This window comes from Hyperoodon ampullatus (assembly GCF_949752795.1).
Source record: "Hyperoodon ampullatus genome assembly, chromosome: 19".
Taxonomy (NCBI): Eukaryota; Metazoa; Chordata; class Mammalia; order Artiodactyla; family Ziphiidae; genus Hyperoodon; species Hyperoodon ampullatus.
This window is the reverse complement of record NC_136932.1, coordinates 5,461,586-5,474,574: the sequence shown is the minus strand read 5'-3', so window position 1 is coordinate 5,474,574 and position 12,989 is coordinate 5,461,586. Positions and strand designations below refer to the sequence as shown.

At 56.8% G+C, this 12,989-nt stretch overlaps 1 protein-coding gene across 7 annotated transcripts; it reads left to right on the top strand.

Annotated features, from left to right (window-relative positions):
* Positions 1-346: 346 nt before the first annotated feature.
* On the top strand, positions 347-12,511 carry PGAP3 (post-GPI attachment to proteins phospholipase 3; the record flags this gene model as incomplete). Of its 7 annotated transcripts, none has more annotated exons than XM_079724547.1 (8): positions 347-527; positions 1,756-1,853; positions 2,647-2,799; positions 10,274-10,336; positions 11,006-11,067; positions 11,411-11,547; positions 11,801-12,005; positions 12,349-12,511. In XM_079724547.1, the coding sequence occupies 8 exons, from the start codon at positions 347-349 to the stop codon at positions 12,509-12,511; spliced, it is 1,062 nt and encodes a 353-aa protein (XP_079580673.1). The 7 variants fall into 7 exon arrangements, with proteins under 7 accessions (XP_079580673.1, XP_079580675.1, XP_079580674.1 ...); XM_079724549.1 differs by lacking the exon at positions 12,349-12,511 and adding an exon at positions 12,176-12,239; XM_079724548.1 differs by lacking the exon at positions 12,349-12,511 and adding an exon at positions 12,126-12,239 and having other exon boundaries at positions 11,801-12,009.
* Between the last annotated feature and the right edge of the window lie 478 nt (positions 12,512-12,989).

Here is a 12,989-nt window from a genome sequence, read left to right as displayed (position 1 = left end):
GGAGTGGAAACCCGACAGGGCTGGGGACAGAAAACTAGCCTTAAAGAAAACTAGCCCTACCTGAAATAAAGAGGCCCTGGAAAAGAAAGAAGACGGATGTTGATAAAATACCACTTTATTTTGCTTCTTAACCCACCTGGTGCCCCCCCTCCCCTAACCCTGACGTCTGTTACATGCAGATAACATTAAGGCGAGGGGCGGGGCAGGCGCCCAGAAAAATCCGGGAACGTTTATTTAAACTGAGGTGGACTTCAGCGGAGAGTAGATGAAAGAACACAAGGCACTTCCGGTTACTCCGGAAGTGGACTCCTAAGCTCCTCCGCCGGCGGAGGGCCAGGGTGAAGGGATGGCTGGGCGAACGGTGCGGCTGGTGCTGCTGGTTGGGGCAGCCGCACTAGCAAGCGGCTCCCAGGGCGATCGCGAGCCGGTGTACCGCGACTGCGTGCTGCAGTGCGAGGAGCGGAACTGTTCGGGGGGCGCCCTGAAGCACTTCCGCTCCCGCCAGCCAATCTACATGAGCCTAGCAGGTAAGCCCCACCCCGCGGTAGGCCCCGCCCATTTGACTTGCCCTGCCCTTTTCGACCCCGAAGACCACTCTGCAATCTGTACCTTAGTTCCTCCCCCGGGTCCATTGTGAGTGTGAATGAGTGGAGCCCCAGAGTGATTAGATAGTCTGTCAACCAGGAGCTTCATTTACTTTTTATTTAGTGAGTCAAATGGGCATTTACTACCTCCTGGGTACAAAGACCTGGAAGGACACTGAAATCAGACCAGGGTCCTGACTTCGGGGCTCACAGTCCCCAAGGGGACTTTAGCCTTCGCAAGTGCAAGGGAGAGGATGATTTGAGCCCCAAAGGACTCTTAGATTAAGTAATAGGGAGGAAGGAATCGTTTCTGGCTTTGAGGAGGTGGGGGCAGTGATTATCTTGGAACATTCTCGAGAGGAAGGGCTTCTGGATGGATGCATTAAATTTAGGCCTGTGGCCATAGTGGGCACTTACTTTGTGGCAGGTGTCAAAATAGTTATTTTTCACAACAACCCTTTGAGGTCAATTCTCTTAACCTGATTTTTGCAGATGGGGAGACTCAGAGAGGTTAAGTGTCCTGCCCAAAATCACACAGCCAGTAAGTGGTGAAGTGGAGTTTTTAGTTCTGGCCTGTTTGACTACACGTTTCTTCTCTTTACTATCCCTTTGCATACCAGACAGAAAGAACCGAGAGTGGAGGCCCTGGACAGATATGGACACATCCAGCAGCTTGGTTTACTCAGGGAGAAGGGTGCATGAAAAGGAGTAGTGGGAAATAAAGTTAGAAAGGCAACATGGGGCCTTAAAAGTCAGACTGAAGAATCTGGGCTTCATTTTCATAGATGGGGTGTAAAATGGCAAGGGTTTCTCCCTGGTGAGTGAGAGAAAATCCTGTGTTCAGGAAAGGCAAATATAAACCCAGGTATCCACAGATGAATCCATCAGATGCCAAAGTCTCCATCTTGGGTGAAAGGAAAAGAGAAGAAACATCTCTCCTTGCTCACTGTACACTCCTACCCCCTAAAACACACACACACATGCCTTTCCCTTATGTATATTTTACACCATCTCTCATCCATCCAAGCAGGAAGCTAGAGTTTTCTGATTTCTTCTGGTTCTGTCCAACCTGCAGGACCTCTTGGCCTGTGTTTGAGTTTGGGCCCCATTCGAGCTCTCTCTGTGCCTCCCCATGCTGGGGAGTTCACCAGGCCATATTTATCTGTTTCAGGCTGGACCTGTCAGGATGACTGTAAGTATGAGTGTATGTGGGTCACCGTTGGCCTCTACCTCCAGGAAGGTCACAAAGTGCCTCAGTTCCATGGCAAGGTGAGTTGGAGGGTCAGGGTAGGTAGATGATGGGGGTAAGATGCCTCTAGTTGGACCACACTGTCCAAGCAGGCCAGGGTGTGGGGTGATGAGTGTGTGTTTGGGGCAGGTACCTGTTTTTCTCAAAATATGCTTGTTATCATCAGATGGGAACAATGTGTCCTGCCTCTGGATTTGAGGATCTGGGAGGCTTTGGAGTCTCCTCAGGGAGTGGTCCTGGGCTGCTTAGGGTGGTTGAGATGCCCACCTTGCTACAAAGACAAATTCCCTGAGCATCCCCCTGGCACACTTTCTGTTGCTTCTTCAGTAGGAGTCTGGATTAAAATAATAATACCCCCTCAGATTGCCCAGCGAGACACAGTTTGCTGATGCCTTTTGATCCAATACGATCTTGTTCTAGAGTGTTGAGGTTGGCAAGAATTATTCTCCCCAGTTTGTCACAGAGTAAGCTGAGGCTCAGAGGGCCGTGGTTAGTGGTAGAGGAGGGATTAGGACCTGTGTCTTCTAGATGGCAGGTCTGTGCTATTTCCACCAGGCCATGCTGAGCCATCCACACTGCCCCACCTGGTCTTCCCAGTGCTGTGAATGCTGTCCAGGATAGAGGGATAACCCTCAGCCAGGGACTGCAGGGGAGCTTGTTGATCTGAAGAGGGACTGCCCCTGAGGCTTTGGCCAAGGTCCAGAGCTGTGGAGCCGGCCGGGGGCCTGGTGATGCAGCAGGTCAGGCAGAGGTAGGTTGGACCAACTGGGCGTTGCTTGCTCCTCAGGCCCCCTCCATGTGCTCCTTTTTCAGTGGCCCTTCTTCCGGTTCCTGTGCTTCCAAGAACCAGCTTCTGCTGTGGCCTCTTTCCTCAATGGCCTGGCCAGCCTGGTGATGCTCTGTCGTTACCGCACCTCCGTGCCAGCCTCATCCCCTATGTACCCCACCTGCGTGGCCTTCGCTTGGGTAGGTAACCTGGCAGGATTCCTGCTCGACACCCTCACCCAGGAACGAGGAACCCTTAGAGCCCCATTATCACCCACCTAGCTTCCCCTCTGTTTTCCAGGGTTAAAGTTGCAGCTATGGGATGGTCGAGCCTGGGGAGAACAGGGAAGGTGCTGAATCAGGCCTTCCCTTTCTAGCAATGCCTAGGTCAGGCTGTTTGAGAGAGGGCAAGAGAGGAAAGAAACATTGTTCTTGTCCTGAAGCAGGAAGCTGCTAAAACACCCAGCAGGGCAATTTTCAAACACAGAAGGGAGATGGGTGGTAGGGAGCATGCGGGGACCACAGGTCTTTCCAAGGACCCCTCTGGAAGGTTCAAAGCACTGTCCACCCCAGCTGAGGCCTGGAGGCAGTAGCAGCCACAGCACTCCATCTAGAGTTCAGTCTGGTCTTAGACCATCCCTGGAGAAGCTGAAATATGTTCCGAGTATCCAGAGAGGGCTCTGAGCTTCACAGAATGGCTGGTCAGAAGAGCCCGCATCCAGAGCCTGGAGTTGTGTGAGAAGCAGGGACTGTGGTACAGATAGGAACCACAGGAGCCTTGGGGAGGGTGTGAGAGTAGGAGGTGGCAGTGGATGTCTCTGGAGCCGAGCTACCACTGTAAAGCCTTAGGGACACAGCCCACACTCACTCACCTTCCTGCCATCAAAGCAGACACTCGTTCATGTACTGAGCACCTGCTATGTGCCAGGCACTTTGTTGGGTGCAGGAGATCCACAAGTATATAAAAACAGACAGGTCCCTGCCCTCTGGTACTAATCACATAAGCACACAATTGAATATAAAAGGACAGCTATGAACAAGTGCAGTGGAGGATAGATGTGTGCTGCTGTCGGGGTGTGTGATGGGGTCTAGACCAGTACAGGGCAATCCAGGGAAGCCTTCCCTGAGGAAGAGGTGTGTGAGGTCATGTCAGAATGGTGAGTGAATGTGCACTGGCAGGACAGAGTGCAGGTTATATGAGGACCTGAAAGGCCAGGAGGCCGACCAGGCAGGAAGCTGGGAGGGGGTGTGAGGCGGGTGGGCAGCTGGGCAGCAGGTGGAGCCTGGAGATGGATGGGGATGGAGAGCCTGGAAGGCACAGTAACACTTAGATCTCGACTGTCGAAGCCTCACGAAGCAACGAGGGTTGGAGAGAAGGGGCTTCGTGAATAGATTTGCTATTCTGGCTACTGTGTAGAGACCAGGTTGGAGCGAGCAGGAGTAGATGTGGGGCCTAGTTGGTAATTTTAGCATAAGGCACAGTAGCGAGACTAGAGAGGTGGCCTGGGTCTTGGGAAGGAAGGTATTAAAGAGAAGTATGTTTGAGCTGTGTTTTGGAGGTGACATTAAAATTTTTTAAATGTATTTATTTTACAAACAACTACATAGCTGTTACTGTGTGCCAGGCACCATTCTAAGCATTTTATAAATATTAACCTTGTTAATACCATAACAAGCTTATGAGGTGGGTAGTATTATTGTCCCCAGTTTACAGATGAGGAAACCAAGGACTGGAAAGGTTAAGTAATCTGCCCCGGAGCCAGGGCTTGAATCTAGGCATCTGGCTCCAGAGTCTACACTCTTAGCATCTTGGCTGTGTGGATGACCCCTGTGCTTCTGCTTAGGAGACAGTGATAGAGCCTGTGGATGCGGTCACCAGGGGGGAACTTGGTGAGAAGAGAAGGGGTCTAGGATGGAGCCTCGAGGAACCCCAAAACTTAATGGCTAAATAGAGGAGGATGAGCCAGCAACAGAGACAGAAGGAGTGGCCAGAGGGGGAGGTGGAAAGTGAGGCCGTCGTGTGGTTGGGGGAGCCCTGGGACAAGGACAGGAAGGAGAGAGCAGGCCATTCTCCTGAATTCTGCTTCAGTCAAATAAAATGAGACTGAAGGCCGCCCCTAGATCTGGGGACCCTGAGCTCTCTGAGGACCTTGGGGACAGTGATAGTGTTGGGGTGCCGGAAGTCCAGGCCAAACCTCAGACTTGAGAGATGGGGATCGGAAGCAGGGCCGCAAGGAGGCTGTCGAGCCTCGGGGTGATGCAGCTCCTCCCTAGCGCTTCCCATTCAATAGATGTTCATAATTTTTATCAGTTATGGAACACAGATTGCGTGACGGGCATGGTCCTCAGTTCTGTACATACATTTTCTCACTTAATCCTTGTAATACCACTGTGAGCTTTGTGGAAGGCTCAGAGGAGGGAAACCCTGCCCCAAGTTAACAGCTAACAAGGTAGTGAGTAGTAGAGACAGGCTGGCACCCAGGGCTGTCTGGCTCCAGGGCCCGAGCACCTAGTCCCTCTCTGGGCTCTCTCCATGTGCTGTGCGAAATGCTTATGGAGCATCTGCCGTGGGTGGAGAGAGGGGTTAGCACTTGTGGTAGCTGAAGCCCCTGCGCCAAGGAGCTAAGCCAAGCGGGAGGTCCAGGTCCTGCCAATCTGGGTGGCAGGATGGAGGCAGAGGTGAGGAGGGCTCAGGGAGAGAGCTTTGGGAGCCGTGAGGTGGGGAGATCATATCGTCCGGGGGAGAAGTCTTTCAGGGAAGCCCAGAGAGGAGGAGAGGCTTCATCCGGGATTCGTAGGCCTGGTCAGGCTTAGACGTGTGCACATGGCGGGAGAGGAGGTTAGATTCCAGCATTCCAGGCTGGGGGCACAGCAGGAGCAAAGGTGCAGAAGCTTGTCAGTGTGGGGCCTGGACAGGCAACCTTGGGAAGGTCAGCCTGACCACAGCGTGGCTGGGTGAAGGGGCGGCGAAGGGGGGTGAGATGAAGCAGAGAGGGCCCCACGTGCCAGGCTGAGGGGCAGGGGCTCTTGTGTAGGCAGGGGCCTGGCATCAGCCCAGCCTGTCACAGGCATGGGTGGGATACAGCCACCACTTCCTGTTTTAGGCGTCACACGGAGAAGGGAATTTGGTCCTGGCCAAGAAAGCAGGAAGGGTGGGGAAACTGAGGACAGTCCACCCGTCCCCTTTCCCTTGGGGCTCTTCCAGGGACACTGCTGCCTGGCTCACGGCTTTACTGCCCCCCCCCGCCCCTGCCCCTGTTAGCACAGGACAGCCCTGCCTGATCTCTCTGAACTAAACTCAGAGCCTCCTTGGGTAGACGTGCTGGTCTGAGGGTCCCAGCCTTCGTCTTCACGACATGCGCCAGAGGCCAGTGGTCACTTCACAGCTCTTGCCTTGATCTCCCTGTTTCTTGGGTCTTTCATCTCACTGGCATCTGCCACTCAGCTTCCTTCTTGGTGAGGATCATACCTCCCAGGTGTACCCTGCCGTCCAGCGTGACCAGGGACCCTTAGGGACAGATCAGGAGATGTTAGCTTGAGAGAGGACAGATACCTGGGGCCTGTGTCACAGGGCACCCGACGGGATGTGGTGTCCTGGGACATGAGACCCCCTGCGTGCCACCAATTGGCCCTTGAGGGACACAGTCTCCGTGCCCACACTCCCTTTGATGATCCAGTTTGGATTTTACACTTGATCTTTAGTCCCATGTATGTTTGCAAGTGCGAAGGATCCCAAGCTCTGTGGAGGGTGTGGCAGTGGACTCTGTCCTGGGCTGGGTTTTCTGGAACAAGTGGGGCTCCTGATTTCTGGTGGGGTGGGGTGGGAAGGCCCCCCCACCTGCTCCAGCTAAGCTCTTGGGGAGGGGAGTGGGTCTCAGTGTTTTTCTCTGGGAATTAGCAGAGCTAATGAAGCTTTGGCACAAGAAGTCAGCCCCTGCCTTGACACTTAGACCTGGACTTAGGGTGGGCAGCAGCCGGGCTTTGGAGGAGCCCTCCAAAACTCTGCCCTCCACAGACCTTTGACTTCGTGGAATCAGGGGCCCCTGCTCTCTGCCAAAGCTGCCAGGCCAGGCCAGTGCCCCTTCATCCAACAAAGAAAGGTCCTCAGGATGATTCAGGGAGGTGGGGACTAACTGTACCCTACCTCTGCTGAGGAAACTGTGAGAAGAGACAGGTTAAGGCTACAGCAGAATGGTGGCTAGACTTCAGGAAGGACTTCCCTACGGTCAGATAAGAGCCAGTGGAACAGGCAATGGCAGGCAATCAAGGGGTCCTTTTTGATGGTGGAAAAAGCCCCCCTTCTCTAGTCTCTATCCACTTCTCGCCCACTTCTTCCTCAGGAGTGAACTGGGGCCAGCTTGCCCTGCCTGAGGCCTCTGGGGGGGGCCCAGGATGGCAGCAGGCATCATAGTTAACATTCTGCCTCCCCCACTTCTGAGACACCGAGCTATTTAAAGACCCACTTGTCCCCACCTCGGTGGTGTCAATGACAGCCCCGAGCGCTGGGGCTTAGTACTGGGGTCGAATTCCTGACAGATCTGGCTCACTTGGCATCCAACCAGTTTCACGGCTGTGATATTTTTGTCTCAATTTTCCTATTTTCCAACAGACTGAAACAGCCTCCTGCTCTCCCTCCGCCCAGCCTGCCTTGTCCCCCACCAGTTCCACCCTCGTTGGCAACCTGCCCCGCCTCCCCCTTTCCTCGGTGTTTACGCAAAGTTCTTGGTGTCCATCGCCCTCCTGGCCTGTCTGATTGACCAGTTATCCCCCACCGGCCCCCATTCTACTCAGGCTCGGCCGAGGAGTCTGGGAGCAGCCGTACACTTGGGCTGTCCCTCCCTTCGCTTGAGTCTTGATGACAAACTCGAGTGAAGAGAAGTAGCATCTCTTCGGTGCATCCTGGTGGGGTAGTGGCTCAGGAGCAGGGACGAGGGGCCTCTTCCTACAGCTGAGGCATCTGCGTTCTGGGATCAAGAGACCCTGGGGCCCTGTGGTTTGCCCTGGAACATTGTGACCTTTGCGGGGGTGGGTGTGTGTGTGTGTCAGGTGAAGGGAAGTGGTAGGGGGTCAGTCCCTGGACATGATGAAGGAAACTGACATTTCTGGGTCACCTAGCGTGTGCCAGGCCACAGGAACAGCCACCACTTACTGAATGGCTTCTTTGTGCCCCGTATTTTGCAGACATCGTCCTCACAACCCTCTTACGCAGTGGATGCTATTATTAACCCCGTTTTGTAGGTGAGGCAGCTGAGGCTCAGAGAAGCTCTTATTTGTTCAAGATCACACAGCTGTTTAGGGGCCGAGGCAGAACTTGAACCCAGAGTCCATCTCCTTACGGAGGCTCCAGACATCCTGCCCCGAGCCTGGAACTATGGGATGAGCCTAGGCAGTTGTGGGGAGACCACCCCTTCTTGGCCTAGACCTCCCTGGCCGGCAGGGAGAATGGGAGGCAGACTTGGGCTCTTTGGCCTCAAGTCTGTGAAGTGGTGTGAGGATCCCACACTGGTCAACAAGGTGGGGAGAAGTAACTCCTAATGTTTAACCCTGTTCCTGGGCACTGTGCTGTACACTGTACTTGTATTGCTCATTAAATCCTTATCAATACTATGATTATTCCCATTTTACAGATGAGAAAACTGAGGCACAGCAAGGCTAAATAACTTGCCCAAGGACACACAGGAAATGCAGAGGCAGGATTTGAACCCTGGCAGTCTGGCCCTAGGGTCTGCATTTTTAATGACACTATCTCCCAAGTCTGTGGAGAGGGTCAGAAGAGGAGCCCCCCATAAAGGGACACTCCCCAGGGGAGAGGGGACTTTTCAGGGGTGCAGAGTCCAGGCTTCAGGTGGGTCTCTGTGAGTGGAAGGCCCCCTGGGGAGGCGGTTGGACAGGGGACCAGGCCGCCCCCAGCCTCATGCCATAGAGCTAAGCCCTAGCCCTGTGCATCCACCCCAGCCCCCGGCCACCACTTAGCTCAGTCCTCCTGTCACCTCCCCCTTCCTGCCATGGGTGACAAGGAGGCCTGGCTGGCTGCCATTCCCTGCTGCCTTCCCCACCACCTCCCCCTCACGTTGGCTCCAGGGCTACTCCTCCCCAAAGATGTCCCTGTTCCTCGCCTGCCCAGGAGACCTGGCCCATGGGATCGCCTGGGCCCCGTCTCCAGCCCCGGGCCTGCTTCTCTCCCCACGCTGACCCTGAGTATCCCAGACTCTGCTGTGGAAAACGACCCGTTTTCCAGCCTCCGGACCATGCCTCCACTGCTGTCTCTGGGGAAGGAGCAGCACCAGGGGTGGGACAGGACGGCTGTCCTCAAAGGAGGAAGCAGCCTGACCTGGACTGGTCACCTGACAGCAGGGCTGGAAAGGGGACAAAGGATCACTGTGACCAGCCCCTGATTTGTCCCGGGGGAAGCTCGGGCCCAGAAGGACAAAGCCTGTGCCCAGGTCATGAGAAGCATAAGCAGCGAGAGTCAGCCCTGGACCCAGGCCAGACAGGCTTACAGCGGCCTCCCTGAGCCTCCAGACACTGCCAGCTTTGCAGTAGAGCCCAGGCCTCCAGCCCGTCGCTCTTCCCATTTCCTCATAAGCCCCCTCGAGCCTGCATTAGGGAGCTCATCCCACCCTCTGACCTTGCTGCTGCCTACCGGACGGAGAGTGGCTTTTTACCCCGCTCCCTCTGTCCCCTGCCTGGCCAGTTTTCCTGGTGTACTGGACCCCACTGAGCAGCTCCGGGCCTTTACCCGTCTCTGGCAGGCCTGTACCACCCTAGTGCATCCATCCCCACCTCCAGGGCATTCCAGGCCAGACCTTGGCTGTTTCTCCCTTTGACTGGTTTCCCAGCCCTCCAGTGTGTGTATCTCCACCCCAGCCCACCCTTCTTTCAGTACGTTGGGCTTCTGCTGTGGACACAGCAGTCCCTGAAAAACATGCCAGCGCCAACTCCCACAAGAGGTGGGCCTCATTTGCAAGGTGATCTGTGCTCTCTCCTGGCAGTTAGTTTCCAGGAGGAAAGGCCTCCAGCGTTCCCTTGGGCCCTTGCCCGCCGCTGCCCCTCCAGCCCCGCTCCTCCCCTCCTCCCAGAACTCGGAGCAGCAGCCACTGGCCTGGCGGGTCGGGCCGGCCCAGCCGGGAGGAGGCTGGGCTCCGCTGGCCAGGCGCCTCCTCAGAGACTTGGCCCCAGTGGGATCTCCTTGATCTCCCTCCCTTGCTTGCTTGCTCTGGACACACCCCAAGCTGGCTCGAGCCCCTCCACCCCACCCACTTCATTCCCGCCCCCAGAGGCTGAGGTCACTGGCTCACCTGGCCCGGGTGGGGCTGTCATCATCACCTGCCAGTTGGGGGAGGAGGTGAGGTCCCCCGGGGGCTGTTGTCTTAGCCACTGAGTAACCAGGGAACTTGACTCTGCTGGAACTGGTTCCCAGGCCAGGCCGGAACCTGTGGAGGCTGCAGCCCCCGTGGCCTTGGGGTTTCAGGGTGGTGGGAAGCTGAGCCTGACGGCCCCGGGCTGGGTGGAGGTGGAGGGACACGGGTTTGTCCAGTCCATGGGCTCCAGGGCCCAGGGGAAGCATGTTTCTCAGCTCTGTAGATCCCTTTCCCCACAGTGAGATGGATGTGAGCCCTCTGGGGGGTCTTCCCCACCTTGGGGCACCACACTCACCAGCCACTTCCCTCCTCAGGTCTCCCTCAATGCTTGGTTCTGGTCCACAGTCTTCCACACCAGGGACACCGACCTCACAGAGGTGAGCGCCCTCCCACTCCAGTTTGTGCTGGAGACAGTCCCCAGCGGAGCCAGGAGCCGCGGGGCAGAGCTGGCTCTTGGTTCTCTCTTAGTTCTCGTCCTGACTCGGTTTACGGAACACTTGCTCTGTGCTGGGCCTTTTAAACCTATTCGTGCACTTGAGCCTCACTTGACCCTTGTGAGGCGGGTGTGATTATTGGCTCTTCGTCACCGATGCGGCAGCTGAGCCTTGGACGGGGTGAAATCACTCGCCCGGCATCATGCAGCCAGTGAAGGGGTGCAGTCCACACTTGAGCCCACAGCTGCTGAACTCCAGACCACGCTCTGAATTCTGCGCATGCTCTTACGTTCTGGAGTCTTGGCGGGCACCCTCTACCGATACCTCTAAAGCCTCGCTGCTGAGCACACTTTTTTTTTTTAATTGTATAATGTGAATACAAGGGTCAGTCTATTGAATTCAGGCATGAAACAGCGATAGACAAAAGGAGCACGAGACACGTCCCCACCAGCCATAGGCCTAGGACTCCCACGTTAGACTCTGGCTGGGCCTCTGCCACCCCTCCCTGCCCCCATCCCTAGTGGGTCCTCTCTGGAGCCTGCCCTCCACGAAGCCTTGTCTCCCGCCTGTTGCCCACACACTGGTCCCTCATCCAGCTCTCCTTGTCCTCAGAAAATGGACTACTTCTGTGCCTCCACTGTCATCCTACACTCAGTCTATCTGTGCTGTGTCAGGTGAGCCCGCCTTGGCTGCTGTGGGAGCAAAATCAGACCCTGGGGGCAGAAAGGGGTCACCAGTCTCTCCGCTGGGGGTGCTGTCCCAGGGCTTTCATCTCGCACATGCATACGCTCCAGACAGCTCTGGATAGGGACCCTGTGGTGGGACCAGGGGCCCTGGCTCTTTCCAAGGAGGTTGGCAAAGGCCCCCAGGAATTGGAGGCCTGCCCTGCTAGCCCGTTTTGATGGGGGAGGGGGCAGCGGCTCCCCCACACTGCTGCTGGGGTGAGGGGACGCTTCAGGGAATGCTGCTGCGGGGACGGGTCACCCTACCTCTGAGCAGCTCTGGGTGGCGGGGCAGGACCGTGGGGCTGCAGCGCCCGGCCGTGGCCAGTGCCTTCCGGGCCCTCCTGCTGCTAATGCTGATGGCGCACGTCTCCTACCTGAGCCTCGTCCGCTTCGACTATGGCTACAACCTGGCGGCCAACGTGGCTATCGGTGAGGCGGGACAGGGTCTCTGGGGGGGCTGGACCATCTGCAGAGCTGCTGGCTTGGGGTGGAGGTGGGCATTGGTGCTGTTCCCAGAGGAGGAACTTCTCGAGAGACCCTTAGGGGGAGGGAAGGGGAGAGGATCGGGGGTGGGAGGGGGGGGTTGGGAGGAGCCCCTGCGGGGGGCCCTGGGGTCACAGAGCTTCCTTCGCAGAGAAGGAGGTCCGGGAATGAGCCTCTCCCCGCCCCCACCCGCACCCAGGCCTGGTGAACGCGGCGTGGTGGCTGACCTGGTGCCTGCGGAATCGGCAGCGGCTGCCCCACGTGCGCAAGTGCATCGTGGTGGTCCTGCTGCTGCAGGGGCTGTCCCTGCTCGAGCTGCTAGACTTCCCGCCTCTCTTCTGGGTCCTGGATGCCCACGCCATCTGGCACGTCAGCACCATCCCTGTCCACGTCCTCTTCTTCAGGTGGGTACTCCTCCCTGCCTAGTGCTCACCTCCTCCGTGCCCGTCCTTGCCTGCTTCTTAGAGGCCTCCGTGCACTGGTCACCCACTGCCCGCTCGCCGCAACACCCCACCCAGCCCCCAGGGGACGCTCTCAGAGCTGTGCCTCAGTGGGCTCCTCCCTCGGCCCACAGCTTTCTGGAAGATGACAGCCTCTACCTGCTGAAGGAATCAGAGGCCAAGTTCAAACTGGACTGAAGGCCCTGGAAGCGGGTCTGCCCTCTTGGCGGCTCTGTCCCTCCCTGCTGGCTCCCCTTCCCCGCCCCGTCCCCGCCCCAATCCTTGAGATGCCTTTTTTTCCTTTTAGCATCTTGAACTTGGACATGGAGGGTGTGGGACCAGAATCATGTAACCTGCCCACCCCCCTGCTCACCCCCACATGGCCCTCACAGTTCTTGGTGTCAGTTCAGACCTGGCCTCATAACACCTGGGGCTGGAAAATGGGCAACCCCTCCGGTCCCTGGAGCTGAACTGGGCTGGAACTGTGTTAGCTCCACCGAGAGGAGGGCTGCCTCTCCCTCCCCATCAGCTTCCTCCTCCCATCCCCTCACTGCCTGGGTGGTTCCCAGAACCCTCTGTCTAGCTGGGAGACCAGGTACCACAGGCCTTTGGGGATATAGTGGGGTCCCCTTCTGTTACCCCCATGCCCTCCTCCGGGGCACCACTAGGTGGCACTAGATGCTTGCTCTTTGGCTGCCCAAGTTTCAAGGCAGGTCTCAGTCTCCCCATGGGATCTAGAGGGACCAAGCTGTTGGGATTGGGGAGCAGCCTCACCCAGACTATTGCCCCATTCAGACCCCCAGGAGGCCTCACCACACTCCCTCTTCGGGGCCAGGACCCCAGAGAACCCAGGACAGGAATCCCTTTGGCCCCTGTGCTGCTGTTCTGGTTGGGAGCCCGCATGTGAGTGCGTAAGGGAGACCAAGTGTGTAGGTGATGGGATGGTGG